We start from the raw sequence: 15,748 nt of genomic DNA, 5'->3' as shown, positions 1-15,748 counted from the left end.
TTTATCTGTTTATTATTGTGGGGGCACATGTTGGGTGTCAGAGGGCAACTTGTGGTGTGAGTTCAATCCTTCTATCTTTTATGTGGGTTCCAGGATCAAACTCAGGTCATCCGGCTTGGATGACAAGTATGTACCTGCTGAGTCATGTCACTGACTCCCTTCTTCCTCCTTTCTGAATCATTCTGTTATGCATTGCTTTGCAGGCTTTGGTAACAGGGTTTTCAGTTTGCTCCTGAACACTATAGAATGGGCAAGAATTCTTCCCTTTCTGATGAAGTAGACTTGTGTTGAAGACTCAACTTCTTAGAGACAGATGAATTTGACAGTCTAGCCTTTTTGTTATGAATAAATTCTCTGGGTTGAACTATGTAGAAAATTTAAAAGATCAATAAAAGCAAGCAAAATGCTTGTTAAATCCTACATGTTCATCTTAGAAATAAAGCTAGGAAGCTGGGGGTGGGGTGGGATTTGGAGGTGTATGGCTCACGCCTTTAATGCCAGCACTTGGGAAGCAGAGGCAGGCAAATCTCAGTGAGTTTCAAGGCCAGCCTGGTCTACAAAGCAAGTTTCAGGACAGCCAGGACTGTTGCACAGAGAAACCCTGTCTCAAAAAAACCAAACCAATAATAATAATAATAATAATAATAATAATAATAATAATAATAATATAGCAAGGTACATGGGTTTAAGTGCGGGTGACCTGAGTTTAAATCCAGTCCTGACAAGTAATCTCTGCTTTGTATATGCATGGCCTGTACTTCAGTTCCTGCCCTGACTTCCTCCATGATGGACTGTGGTGTGAAAGTGTAAGTAAAACTAGCCCTTTCTTCCCCAACTTGTTTATGGTTGCGATCTTTTGTCGCAGCCATGGAAACTCTAATCAAGACAACTCTAACTTTCAAATTGGGCAGGCGAGGAAGCTGCTGACAAAATGGTAAGCGCATCATGATGTGAAATGTAAAAACTAGTAAGCTTGAATGTGCAATAACTCCTAGGAACTACAGATCATGCTTACCCATTCCTATCATCTAGTATGCTAGGCGGTCCGAAAAGTTTCAAATTTTGATGACTGTGCAGAAACACGAAAATTATTTACACCATGAAGTGAAAAGAATTTTTATAAAACTATTCATCATATTTGTTTATTTGTTGATTTATTTTTATTTATTTATTTATTTTGAGACTGGCTTTCTCTGTGTAGCCCTGGGTGTCTTGGAACTCACTCTGTAGACCAGGCTGGCCTTGAACTCAGAGATCTGCCTGCTTCTGCCTCCCTAGTGGTGGGATTAAAGGTGTGAGCTGCCACCACCGGCTGTTCATCATATTTGAACCGTGGAAGGAGAGACGGACCATCAAAGGGCTAGAAAACATTCCAGGATATGAGTGTGGGAGGGACGGAAGTGACTTTAGTATCCCCTCCCAGCTGACATTTCTTTAAGAACTATAAAATTGATTCATTTATTTATTTATCTATTTATTTATTTATTTTGAGACAAAGTATCATTATATATCCCTGACCAGGCTAGAACTCAACAGATCTACCTGTCTGTGCTTCCTGAGTGCTGGGGATTAAACATCCACATCACCACACCTAGCTAAAAAGAAATTCTTAAGGTTTTACTAATGCTTAAAGCCCAATTTTTTCCCCCCAGCTCATGTGTACAAGGCAGGAGGTGCTTAATTTTGTTAACTTTATTCCAAAGAGTGATGATCTAACAGTGGGCAAAATGAGCAAATGGGGGGTGGAGGCAAGACATATCGTACAGCACCTTTTGCTTAAGCGCAGGACTGAAGGCTCACACCCAAGGCACTCCCTAAGGTGGAAAGAAGAAAACATATTCACTCTCAAGATCAGTATGTAAAGGGCTAGCTACATCAACACAGAGGCCCAAAGCTTCCTAAGATGAAATGCAGGCTCTGGCAGAACCCAGCACCTTTGATGGAAGCTCCCTTTCCAAATTTCACATATCCACCCACCTCATTTGTAAGCTGTCGAAAGACCTGAGCCACATCCAGCACCAACTCCCTGCTCAGAAATGTTGTGCTGGCACTTGACTGATGGGACCAGTATCTATGTTTGTGAAGAAGACAAGGTGTCCGTGTATTCTGTTGTTTTGTTTTTCACTGTGGTAGAAGCTCATAGCTCACATTCTTTCTGGACTCAGTGGTAGCCTGGACCAGATGCTTTCCAGCCCCTATGTGGATAGTTGGAGCTGTGACCAGGTCTAGCCCATGACGTGTGTGCTATCACCTGGGCTCAGTGCTGTTAAGCTCTCATATCGACCCTTGTTTTATGTGCCGTGCTAAAGCATCATCATGTCATCATGTGAAAAAAGCTAGGGCTACAAGAGTGAAGACCACTCCACAGACCTGAAGCCAGAGGGGTCAGACTTGGCCTTGTGGCCCCAACCACAGCCAAGGAATCTGCATATCCCATCCCCTCTATCTAAAACAGCAGAAGCATAGGTTAGACATAAACTCAGTTAAAGATCCTGTTCATAATTATTGATGGAAGCCACTGGAGAACAGCAGCTTTGCATCAAGGAGGCCAATTGAATGAGAAACTTAATGAGACGTCCTACAAAATCCCGAGGACTCCTGAGAACTTTTAAAAAATATTCTTATTGATTGATCCTTGTTTTGTATTGTCTACCGAGCAAGCTCAGACCCAGGCACCTGGTGGAGTAGTCTATAGTTTCACAAAATGTATTTTTGTCAACTCACAGCTACCATCCCTTGGCATCCTTACCTGGTTTCATTTCCATCACACATACAGCCTTGTGACGTCTGATTATCTCATTTCCTAACTCTCCATTGGTGAAGGGCATATAAAGGATTAAGGAAGGGTGAAGCAACCAGGGTGTTAGTGTGACTAATTCCTCCTTTGGCTTACAACAGGGTAACTCAGAAAACATTAAGAGAATGGCGATAATGTGTGCCTGATACACAGTAAGGTAACGCGTGGCAGCGTGGCACAGGGTTTGAAGAGGTAAGGGTGACAATCAGGACATTCCAGGGGCTGTGACTATCATGGGCTCAGAGTTCCTGGATGATGTTTCAGGATTGACATTTGTTCCCGAAGCTTCACTTTGAGCCACAATTTTTTTTTGCAGGGGGTTGGGCACAGGGGTAGGGGTGGGATTATTGTAGTAATCCTGCATCAGCCTCACAAATGCTGAGATTTCAGGTGTGAGCGACCACAACCAATTGATTCTCATTTTGGGTGGAAAACATTCCCCCCAATAAAATTTTCATTGGTGTTGCACATCCTGATGCAGGGATGCTGATATTTGAAAACTGCAGCTCACAGCTCACCCTGCTCATCTCTGTTTTTCTCATCTGTGTAGATTCAGTACGTAGATTGAAAAGTGGTTTTGTCATTCACTGCCAGCCTCCCTGTCTATAATCACACCCATAAATGACTTACAACAGATGCACATAGACACATGTGAAAAAAATTCTTTATTAATTTCTCACATTTCATTACAAAATGTATGTTGCAAACAACTTGAATAACCTACTTGTGGTTTTTATTTTTATTTTTTTTTTATTATTTTTTTGTGTTTAAACCCTTGGCTTCAAGGAGTCAGGATCCCTCTGTCTTTCATCAAGTTTCAGGAAACACTGATTATTGGAGTCAATAGGTTATCATTTTGCTATTTATTTTCTTCTCTCAAGCTCTGAAAAAAAATGTCCTCTGTATAAATTAAACAACAAAAAAATGTTGTAAATTCTATGTCATTACAGTCAACAGAAACAGAATGCATCCAAAATGTGCGGCCACAAAATATCAGGTATATGTTCAAAAAAGAAAAAAAATTGACATTCTAGCCTTGTTAAAAGGATAATGGTCCCATATTTTTATTAACAGGTTAGGAAAACAAAATCCAACAGATGACAATATTTACATGTTATTTGAAAAATAAAGTAGTGATAAAAGCATGTCACAATTATATTCTTTTTGTCTTTTTCTTTTTTCCTTTTGTTGTTTTGTTTTTGTTGTTGTTGTTTTTTTGGTAACCATCATAAACATCCAATCCAGGTATGAAACTGTTCAGAACATTTGAAATGAGGCCAATCAAAAGCAAATAAGGACACAAAAGAATCTTTGTCTAGATATTTCACACTTTCCCCTTTTTTCTGCTTTCATATGATGGCCCCCCCATTCCTACAAAAAAATTAAATTAGCATCCTACAAATAAAAATTCTTAATAGCAAAAAATAAAAAATAAAAATAAAAACAAAACAAAACCAAGAACATGCTTTTCAAGTAAGTACTTCACAAATTCGACATCTTTCCATGGATTTTATTTGAAGCTGTGTGGGACACTGTCATCTCAGTAATCCCTCTTCCCTTCTGGCCCGCCCTCCCAACCCATCAACCCTTCCAAGTTAAAAAAAAAAAAACCAACAAAAAACCACCAACAACAAAACAAAACAAAAGAGACATGATAACCAAAGGACTTACATTCATCCACACACATTCATCGCACATGTGTACATATGCACACGTACACACACACACACACACACACACACTTCTAAAACTTAAGCTTCAGGAAAACTCTTCTCTACTTTTTGGAACGAAAACCCCTTGTTCACAATCAGAACATACTATAAATGTAGACTTACGTTTAGTCTAAGCTGCTCTCGCAAAAAAAAAAAAAAAAAAGAAAAGAAAAGAAAAGACAAAATGCTAATGCGGGGAAACAGAACAGCTAGATGGAAAGAAAAAACCACTTCTCCAGGCTCCCTGTAGGATATGCTACCTCTTGCCCACGCTCACGAAAGGGATGAGAAAGCCTCATCATACACAAGGCCAACAAAATACAGAGTTCACATCACACATGAAAGCCAGTCCAATCGAACAGAAACTGTTGGTGTGAGATGGATGACGTGTTCGCTTGAGAAGAAAGGAAAGGGTGAGAGGACCTCTTTGTCTGGCCCACACGCTGCATAGCTGTGCCGGGAGTTTGGTTCTTTCGTTAAATTAAAAACAACAACAAAAAGGGCAGCTAACCTCTTCGTTATTTCCATGTCTAAAATTATAAAAATTCCTATACACACACACACACACACACACACACACACACACCCTTTTACTCTCCCTTGATCTGAAATGAAAACAACAAACACACAAAGAAGAACGTATATGGAAAAGGACCAACTGAATTTTGTGCTGTGTTTGGAACACTCCAATCGAGAGAAAATAAACATGTGGCCAACAAAACCCCACAATCACCTTAAAATTAGTTCACATGAACCTACCAAATTCTAAATTATAGCTGAACACTAATAAACAGCTTACCTGGAGTACAGGGTGACAATTCACACACAGTTATCTAGTAATTAAAGTCTGTTTCTTTTTTTTTTGTTTTGTTTTTTACTAAAATAATTAAAAAAATCACAGTATTTTAAGAAATAAAACCCACGTGGGGATTTTAAGCACAATTTGTGTTCCTTCTTTAAAACTCTTTTTTTCCCCCTCCATTCACCATCCTGTCCAGCAGCTCTCTCTACATTTAACCACAAGGGCGACAGGTAGTACAGACAAATGCAGAGATATCCCTTGGTTAAGTCTGAGGTACTAGGAAACAGGTGACTGTTTTATGCAAAGCAGTTTTTTTTTCTGTTCTGTTATTATTATTATTTTTTCTCCCAAAGCGGCTGCAGTTAGGTCTTGAAAAAGCTTAAGGTATTAAAACTAGAAAAACGCACTGAAAGTCGTGCGCCCAAAAAGTTGTTCCCCTAGGAGAAGTCTTCTACTGTCCCCGAGCTTCGGTTTCCACACACTGTCCGAGAGGGTCGCGGAGGAGAGCGCCATGCCCGTGGAAGGTACTTCCCAAACCGCAGCAGATGACAACTTCCGTGGTGAAGATCCGGAAGGATGTAGCGACGGGAAAGGAGCCACATATTCCAACCATTTAAATAACTTTAATTTACATACTCACTCACACAGGTACCAGTGCTTTGAAAATAGATTGTTCAGTCCTAAAAGCAGCTTTGTTCTGTCTTCTCTTCTCTGTCCCCTCCCTTCTCAGCCCACGCCGGCCCTCCCACATTTTCATCACGGTTCAAGTAAGGTTTGATAAGAATTTCACCAAACTCTTATTCGTTTTTGGCCTCTGCATTCTCCAGGAGAGATTTGTCGGCAGCTACTACACAGATGGCTACTGTTTCACTCTTTAGGGAAAAGTCTATCCCGATTGGCTCATCGTCTTCCTTGGCCTCTATGGAGGGCAGCTGCAAGCTATCCTCTGCCATCTCTTTTGTATGGACTTCGTCTCTGCTCACTTGGTTTGTATCATGCAATGCCCTGGAAAAGCAAAACAAACAACAAAAACATTCATAAGCCAGATGCGGTGGCACATGTCTCTAATTCCAGCACTTAAGTAGTGGAGCCGCGTGCACGGGCTTCTGGAGGCCAGGCTCGAGTTCAAGGATCATTCCCCAGGCATCATCATCTTTTTGTTTTTGTTTTGAGACAGGGTATTCTCACTGGCTAGGCCAGATACAGTAGTTTGGCCAGCTAGTAAGCACAAGGGATCCTTCTGTCTCTGCGCCCCCAGAGCTGGCATTATAAACACACACCACCATGCCCATTTGCTTTGGTTTTTGGAGACAGGCTTTCTCTGTGTAACAGCCCTGGCTGTCCTGGAACCCGCTCTGTAGACCAGGCTGGCCTCGACCTCGGAGATCCTCCTGCCTCCGCCTCCTCCTAGCAGTGCAAGGATAAAAGGCGTGCTCCACTATGCCCTGCCACGTCCAACTTTTAACCTGGATTCTGAGCCTAGAGCTGAGATCTTCAAGCATTTTCCGAGCAATTGCTTCAGCCGAGCAATCTCCCTGGCCCCTCCCATGCTTTTCCTAACTAAATTAATAAACTCTATCCTTACTTCTCTGATTCTGAAAAAAGCATTGGAATTCTATGTGTATATAACTGAATTACCAGTAATTTTCAATTTCTCATGTAGACCTTTCTTTCTAACAATTTGGATCCTTAAAAATCTTCAGTGTTGTACTGTGCTTTGATTATGCCATGTTTTGTTTCCGAATTAATATAATGTTTTGATATCATCTCCTTCCCTCAGCTATAATGGAAAAATAGCAAGAACAGCCTCATGCTCAAACTCGTTAGCTGAACTCCGCAGCTTAGGTACTGGCCAATAACGATGAAGACAAAAAATCTAAAAACTTTACAGGCCACTCACACAAATCACTACCTACTTCTCTGTCTGGTGGACTAAGGGTTCCTTGCAAAGAGAACAATTTTATGTTCAAAGAGGTTCTTGGTGAGAACCTGACAGAGATGTTCTCATTTGCCTGGGAGGCAGGTGGAATGGAGCTGCATCTCTGAGGTAAGTCAGGGGCACGATCAAGGCCCCTCATGGAACGAGCAACAGGGAAGCCAGAAACTCAGACCCAGGCTCACATTCTCTCAGAGAATGCCCTGTAAATGCCAACTACAGGGACACACTACCCTTGAGTCTGGGGGATTTCCTTCATCTGATTTGTGTTGGAGCGGCCTTTTAAAAAATAAGAGGAGGAGTCTGGCTCCTCTGTCATCACTCCCTGTCCTCCGTGCCTGTAAGGTGGCATGGGGCAGTCTATGTAGTATCAACCTCCCTCCCACTCTCTCCTTGGGTCAATGGTCTTCTCAGGGCCTCACTTACATGCCATGTCTCAACACATGTCTTTCCCACTCAGAGCCCTGTGAGAACGACCGTCCACAGAATTCACACGGAAATCGCTTCTCAGTGTTCACACCAGTCCCTCGGTCAGAAAATCTCATCAGCTCTGCAAACAGAAGGAAAGGGCTAGCGTTACCCGTGTGCTTCCAGAATCAACACACCCTGGGGAATGGCTCCTGACTTACCTGGGAAGCTACACTGCGGGCCGTCACCAGACTCCTCACTGGCTCAGGGTTTCTCTTAAGCACATTTCCTGAAAAGCTTTCATGAACTGTCCTGAGTTCCAGTCACCAAGGCTCCCCATTTCTCACTTACACAATAGCTTCCATCATCAACAACTTTCCTGTCAGAAAAGGCTCCCCAGCCTGCTCTAAGATCCCATAGCATTTATTTTCTAATTAACCCATCCCTTCTGCATGCTCTGGGTGAGGGCTTGGCAGCTTGGCAGCAACTCAGTGTCTCTCGGAAACAGGTTTATCTTTTCACTCAGAAGAAAATAGAGCACAGAAAGTACCTGACCTGGTTGTGCGGTATAGACCAAAGAACTTTCTACTCATCCCAAGTGAGGCCGATGCTTAGGAGCCCTGCAAAGAACCTCCCATGAACAGGGTTCTAGACAACTGTGAGGTGGGGGTGGGGCCTGTATAAAAGCATGTCTGGGACACCGAGATGGCTCGGTGGATTAATGCTGCTTGCCACCAGGCTTGATGATCGGAGTTTGTCCCTAGAGCCCACATAATGTGAGGAGAAAACCAGCAACTCTTCCAAGTTGTCCTGAGACCTCCGCATGTGCCACACTCTCTCCCACACGCAATAAATAAATACATGGAATAATTTAAAAAAACAAAACAAAACAAAACAAAACAAAACAAAACAAAACAAAACAAAACAAAACAAAACAAAACAAAACAAAAAACCATGTCCCCAGCCAATGACGGATCCTGGTCAGCTGCCCAACATTTATTCCTTAACCAGTGGTATTCACAAATGCAGGGATACACAGACATTTCTGAATGGGTCTGGTGTACACATCTAATATTGACCTAGCTGTTTTATGTACTCCTGTGTTGCTGGCACATGTTAGGGGTCTGATAAATGTGGATTGTTTAGCTAATTGTTTTTAAGCCACACCTCCTGGCAAGCTCAAAGATGAGGGCTCGCACTGCCTTTGTGCTGTCCTGAGTCCTCAGCCCATATGTCTTTCATTCGTCCACCGAGAGCCAAGTCCTCGCATTGGTGAGCCAGTCTGCAGAAAGGGTGGAGTTTGGGGAAATTGAATCGTCTTCATCCCTGATCACTGGGTCCCACGGACTAGATGTCACAGGAAGACATCTCCTAGCTGAAATGCCCCATATTTCATGAAATCTTCAGGACATTAACTGGGGCTCTGTGATGCCTTCATCCTCTTCACAAAAAGCTATGTGAACAAGGCCAGTTTTCACAAAAGACGAGACATTTTCTCACAAATTAAGAAGATCACCACACAAGCCATTAAAAATAATTGCACAGACTATCTTCCTTGATTCTTTTCACTGGAAATGAGACAGCACCATCTGCTCTGCACATTAATTCCTTAGCAGGGATTATCTTGGGCAAGAAATCAACAGAATGCCTTCCTGACTCCTCCCCGATGCATAATGAGAGGGGGCAGGGTGGGCAGTGTTCCGCTTGGGTTCCTTTCAATTTCTTCATGCGTGGCTTCTCTCTGAAATTCCCTCTGAGCTTCCCAGGCCGATCTTGCCGAGTGTCTGTGTGGAGTACACTCCCCAGTTCTCTTGTTTGGAAAGGAACTGGGTAGCAGGAAGGCTGTGGATCCCCCACAACGGAAGGCGTCTATATGAAAGCCCAAATTATTCACAAGGAGAATCTTGCTCCTTTGCCCTCAGGAAACATGAAGCCAGTCATCTATTGTCTCAGGGGCACATGTTAAGCTTCATCCTCAAAGAAGAGGACATTCTACCTGTCACATCTCAGATCACTCTCCCTCAGCTTGAGAGCTGAGCTAATACCCCCTCCTGCCCTCTGCCAGAAACCAGGATGTCTGGCAAAAACACCCCAGGCTATTGTTGGCTCTGTCTTCTTGGCAAGGATCCACTGAGATGGTGGAAGATTGATTCTAGATTGTTTCAAAGGAGATGGGACAAAGGAAGCCGTTCTTGCAAGGATGGTGGCAGGGAAGGGACCGTTTCGGCTTGCAATTCCCAAGGCACTCAGGTCAGTCTCCCCTACCAACTTGTCCACCCGAGAAGGACTTTTGCTTCATGTGGTTAGGTCTTGTGGATGCAGACACAACAATTTCCAATGAGAAGCAGAAACCCCCCTTCCCCATTCTCTCTAGTTACTAGAGGTCTCATGCTGAGAGCCCATAAGTAAAGGGGGGGGGGCAAGCTGGACGAGCATGGAGATGCACTTGCCACCCCACACATCTCACCAGTTGTGTTTCCTCATGGCCTAGGCTTGTTTTTTTATCTATTTTGGGGGAACATCATTGGGGAAACGGAGGACTCTGGCATGCTGATAGTCTCAGAAATAGCTCGTGCTCAGCCTTAGACATGAAGTCATAATACCCAACAAGAAATCTTTTATCACCTAAAGAGGGGCAGCAAGGCCACGGAGTACCAGGAAGAAGAAGGAGCCTTTGTGCCCTTCAGTGAGAAGCACCTCTCCCTCCCTCTCCCTGAGGACATTCAAACAGTGCAGAGATGTTAAGGATTCGCCGTGAAGAACATATTTGTGAAAAGGGTTTTAAAAAAGAAGAGAAAAACGCCACACTTCTGGGATCACAAGCATTTCCCTTAGAAGACATGGCAAGACCCACAGGTGAGGCAGTTCCGTTTGTGTAGTCTTTTTAGGCTGGCCACAGGCAAGCAGCTTTGGACTAGTTAGCACACCTTGGCTGTCAGACTGCTATCTTTGTTGATTGGAGACTCAAAGGCCAAACTAGATCCCTTGGTTATCACAGTGGAAGGGCTTGGGTGAGAAGCACGCCAAAGAAGAAAACGGAAGACACCTGCTCAGGCCAGCCAGGTGTTCTGCCATGGACCCTTAGAGTCTAGCCCTAAGGTCGACTCACCCCCAGATCTCATGACTAGGTTCTTGTTTGGAAACATATGCAGTGTGAGAGATCTGCCCTAGAGCCAGAAGATTGAGATTCAATGCCCACTGGGTTTATAATTTAGCTATCTACTTTACTTTAGATAGGTCATAAGTTTGTCAGACCTATTGTTTATAGGTCCATGCCTTGGTGGTCATGTCATTTAATTACTATTTTTGGCAGTGATGAGGGGGTAATCCAAGGCCTCTTACACTATAGCCGAATACTCTATCAGCAAGTTACATCTTTAGGCCTCACTTACCTTTATATCAAGGTAAGCACAAAGACCCCAAAGAGCCACAAGAATCTAGAGTGAAGAGGATAAAAAGTTCAAAGCCAGGCAGTGGTAGTACATGCCTTTAATCCTAACATTCAGGAGGCAGAGTCAGGTGGATCTCTGTGAGTTCAAGGCCAGCCTGGTCTACAGAGCAAGTTCCAGGACAACCAGAGCTACACAGAGAAACCCTGTCTCGAACAACAACAACAATAACAACAACAACAACAGCACTACATTCTGTGACTTTAAGATATATTGCAAAACTAAGGTAATTAAAACTGCATGATACCAACCTAAAATCACATGCACGGACCAATGGAACAGAGCAGAGAGTCCAGAAGTAAATCACACAGTCACAGTCAATTCATTTTGGAGCAAGTTGCCAATATCACATAATGGAGGAAAAGAGAGTCCTGTAAATAATTACTGGGACAATTGGGCATCCAAGGCAGAAGAAAGAAACTAGATCTGATCTCCCAGCAAGTAAAAAAAAAACCACTCAGAATAAGTAAGAGATTGAAATATAAGCCCTAACACCATAAACCCTGCTGGAAGGAAACACAGGGAAATAATCTTCATGACACTGGTCTGAAAATGATTTTTGTAATTTTTTTTTACATGACCTCCAAAGCACAAGCAAAAAAAAAAGAAAAGAAAAGAAAAAGAAAGAAAGAAAGAAAGAAAGAAAGAAAGAAAGAAAAAAAGAAAAAGAAAATAATAAACAAACGGGAGCTAAATCAAGCTGAAAAGTTTCTGAGCCTCGGAGACATCAGAATGAAAAGGCAACCCACAGAAGGGGTGGTGACATCTGCAGACTACACATCTGACACAGGGTCAACATCCCTGATATATGCGGAATTCAAACAACTCAGTCAATACTTGAGTGAACAGTTTCCCCAATTAAGAAACAGACAAAGGTTCTGTGTAAGCATTTCTCAGAAGATATGCAAAGAGACACCAGCTATATAAAGGCACGAATAGGAGGGAAGTGCAAATTCAAACCTTAGGTACCGCTCCATAGCAGTTAGAGTGTCTATTACCAAAAGAGGGAAAGCTAACACATGTTGGCGAAGCTAAGAAAAGAACAACACTGTAGACTAGTAGTAAAGTAGGAATATAAATTAGGGTAGCCATTATGGGACACCGCAAGTTCCTCAGCAGTCTCACTATGGAGTTGACACACAAAGAAAAGGAAGCGAGTGTACCAGAGATGTCTGCCCTCCGTCACTACTCACAACAGCAAAGACACAGAGTCCACCTCAGTGGCCATTTGTGTATGAAGGGACATAGAAAATGTGACGCACACACCCTTCGGTATACCGTTTATATTATTTCACTCTAAGACAGGAAATCCTGTCATTTGAGACGACATGGATGAGGACTGCACGTTAAAGGAAGTAAACCTTTAGGCACAAAGGCAAATACTAAATAGTTCCACTCCGTGTGAAACCCCAGTCAAATTCAGTGATGCAGAGAGTGGAATGGATATTTCCAAAGCCCAGGGGTGGGGAGCTGGGGACACATTGGTCAAGATACCAAATTTCAGGTAGGCAGGAAGAATGAGTTTAGGAGATCAATTGCATAGCATGATGACTATAATTAATAATACTATTGCAGTTTGAAATTGCTCAGTTGATGAAGTTCTTACTTCCCAAGATAAGCATGTGAGGGAAAACTATGTTAACTAATCCATTTAGCCATTCCACGATGTATACCTGTTTTAAAACACCATACATACATTGTTTTTTACTTGCCAACTAAAACCAAAGAAAATACCAAAGTTCAAAATCTGAAGTTTTTAAGTTAAAAAAATTCTCTATATTGACCACCTTAGGAGAGAAACACTATTATTATCACTGTCACCATCATTATTATTTGACAGCTGGTGATCTCACAAAGACATAAAGCAAAGTCCTATAGACTGGGGGCCAAGATCTGATGGGGGAACTGTAGAACCCTTCATGCTACAGGAGACTAACGAAGCGCAGTAATGGACACTAACAGGATTTTCCCATCACTGCAATGTGTAGCTACAATGTTTTTCCCTCATATTTACAATATCCACGCATGAACTTTTGCTCAGTCTGTAGTAACTCAAGTGACACAACCCAACCTATGTTCTCTCTTACTAATTTTGAGTTTGTGTGTAGGTATGTGCACATGAGTGCTGGTACCCACAGAGGCCAGAAGGAGTCTGATCCCATGAAGCTGGAGTTACAGGTGGCTGTGAGCTGCCAGAAATGGGTGCTAGGAACTTAGGTTCCTTCAAGAATAGCAAGCATTCTTAGCTGCTGAGCCCTCCTTCCCCCATCCCAACACACACACACACACACACACACACACACACACACACACACACACACACACACACATACACACACACACACACACTATTCGATGTTCAACCAGTAGACAAGGACAACTCTCCAGAACTACTCCTAAACATGTTATCTGCCCCTAAACACATTTGAGTTTTTTTATCTTAGAATAATGGCAGATTGGTGGGGGTTGGAAAAATAGTTCAAAACTCCCACAAAACCTTTGCTGGTGTTTTCTACATATACAGGGAAGGGTGAGAGACACTGTTTCTCCCTCTTGACAGAGTGGAAATAGAGAAAGGTCCTGCAGGGGACACTTAGAGAGTTCAAGTTCATTGCACCCTCTCACTATGACCCTAGCAGCGATCATTCTAAAGGAGCGTGCAATTTCAAGTTCACTCCTGTTCCTCGATAGCCCTACAGCGTCCTTCAGCTTGCTCTTTGGCCATCTTCATTTTGAAGGCTCCTCAGAACAGTTTTCCCTGCTAAGAACCATATTTTCTCCCTCTAGCAAACATATATCTATAATTAGGCAGAAAATGTCTGTTTTCCTTGGAGTTTCTTTAGCTGGTAATAGTTTGTAAAGACAGGGCCCCCGATGGCGCCTAAGCCAGTCTGTTCTGCTACTTAACCAAGAGGGATCATTCCTTCTGTTCTTCCCACAGCAGCCTCCTGCCTCCCGTCTGTCTCGATGTGGACGTTCTGGGTGCCATCTGGGACTCAGAGGGCAGGGTGAGACTAACCTCTGTCTTCAGCCTTGCTGCTCACTTCGTCGTCCTTGTCCTCATCATCGCTGCTGGAACTCTCCATCTTCTCCTTCATCTGTTCCAGCTGATCCAAGTTAACCCGTCCAACCAGCTCAAAGTTACGGCTGACCTGAAAAAGGGCCAAGCAGATGATGGAATAATGAACCACAGACTGCTCGGGCTCGCTCTGGAGGAGATGGTTCCAGCATAATTCCCCCCTCTGTCAGTGTTTGCATCCAAGACCAAGCGAGCTAGGAGCCTGAGAGGTCCTTTTCTTCACCCTGGCTCTCAGCAGCAGATCTGTCCTGGACTCTCCATTCCACAGGGAACAAACCTGGAGCTCCTTACCAAACTTGTGAGACACAGGTACAGAAAACAAAGCCCGAAGCATCACAAAACCTACAGCACAGAGTCAACACTGTGTTAAGAGATATGACTATCTTTAACTAGCCAAGCTTCCAAAAGTTCTGCATGCAAAGAGGCTCTTACAGGTCTCCTGACCACCAGCAGTGAGAATCAGAACTTTCTTCCATGATCCTGTCAACCCGTGGTTCCAGCCAGGACCACAAGACTTTTGACTCTTAGCTCTAGTTTAAATGGAAGAGTCTACTACTGCTACTAGTTTAGCTGCATGTTTGAAACTGACCATAGCCTATTTATGAGACTAGGGTTACCTGCAAAAAACCATGGCCAACTAAGCTTAAGAGCTCACTAAATGTGTTAACTATGGTTCAGTGGGAAACAGCCTTACTGCTCAAATATGAGGACCTGAGTTCTGATCCCCAGCACCCATGTGAAAGCCTGGATGAGAAGGTCCAGGTTCAGGAGACCCATCTCAAAGTGGAGAGCATGCACACACACAGTGGCTAGTTTTTATTTACCTAAAATGTCGTTAGAATAAACCGGGACCTGAGCTCAAAGTATCACTCAAAGGAAGCAATAATCCAGACTATAAAGTCTAATGAGTTCTGGTTGCCAGGTCAACAGTAGCACAAAATTTGCCTTCTCTGTTCATCTCATCGACCTTTGGCAGCTGCACACAGGGAGCTGTAAGGGATGACAGGGAAGGCCGCGAGAACAAGCCAGAGATTACGGCTCTGTAGGAGGTGGGTGCTCCGATCTCCTTGTTGAAGGCCAAGGGAGGGGGATGCCAAGACAAACATGACTCTGTTCCTGCCTCCAGAGGCTCACAGTAGAGTTGACGGATGAAGGCAGACGTCATTAATTAGGTAGGCTGACTCCACAGCTGCCATGGTAGACAGTGTGACGAGGGCACAGGAGAGGAAAGAGGGCTTACAAGACAATTCCAAATAGTCTCTGGGGCCAGGCTGGGACAAAGATTTGCTGAGCACCACCAATTCCATATGCCTGGCAGATGGGATCGTCATCATTTGCTGTGACAAATGTGAGGGAACTTGACTCAGTACCAGGGCCAACTCAGGGCTGTGATAAGATTTAATACTGCCCTGGCAACTGGGTGTGGAAGATAGGTACATCTGAGGGGAGGCAGGAAACACTTTCATGATAATACACTGGTCTACCTAGGAAAACGGAACCCGGGAAATCAGTTGATTTTACTCTCTCCTTGCCAGGCCTGGGGTTCCCCCTCGAAGCCCCTAGTT

The 15,748-nt window shown here is 43.5% G+C and overlaps 1 protein-coding gene across 6 annotated transcripts in view; it reads right to left on the bottom strand.

Annotated features, from left to right (window-relative positions):
• Positions 1 to 3,443: 3,443 nt before the first annotated feature.
• Znf462 (zinc finger protein 462) overlaps positions 3,444 to 15,748 on the bottom strand; it is a 179,492-nt gene continuing 167,187 nt past the window's right edge. For all 6 annotated transcript variants that reach the window (XM_076564229.1, XM_076564228.1, XM_006985266.3 and 3 more), the window contains exons 11-13: positions 14,124 to 14,256; positions 7,674 to 7,797; positions 3,444 to 6,316 (exon numbers count right to left, since the gene is read on the bottom strand). In XM_076564229.1, coding sequence (XP_076420344.1) covers positions 6,109 to 6,316; positions 7,674 to 7,797; positions 14,124 to 14,256 — 465 coding nt within the window. In that variant the 3' untranslated portion in view covers positions 3,444 to 6,108. The remainder of the gene's footprint in view (positions 6,317 to 7,673; positions 7,798 to 14,123; positions 14,257 to 15,748) is intronic.

This window comes from Peromyscus maniculatus, chromosome 2, assembly GCF_049852395.1.
Source record: "Peromyscus maniculatus bairdii isolate BWxNUB_F1_BW_parent chromosome 2, HU_Pman_BW_mat_3.1, whole genome shotgun sequence".
In the NCBI taxonomy this organism is placed as follows: Eukaryota; Metazoa; Chordata; class Mammalia; order Rodentia; family Cricetidae; genus Peromyscus; species Peromyscus maniculatus.
The sequence above is the reverse complement of the archived record's forward strand: the minus strand, read 5'-3'. Positions and strand labels throughout refer to the sequence as shown.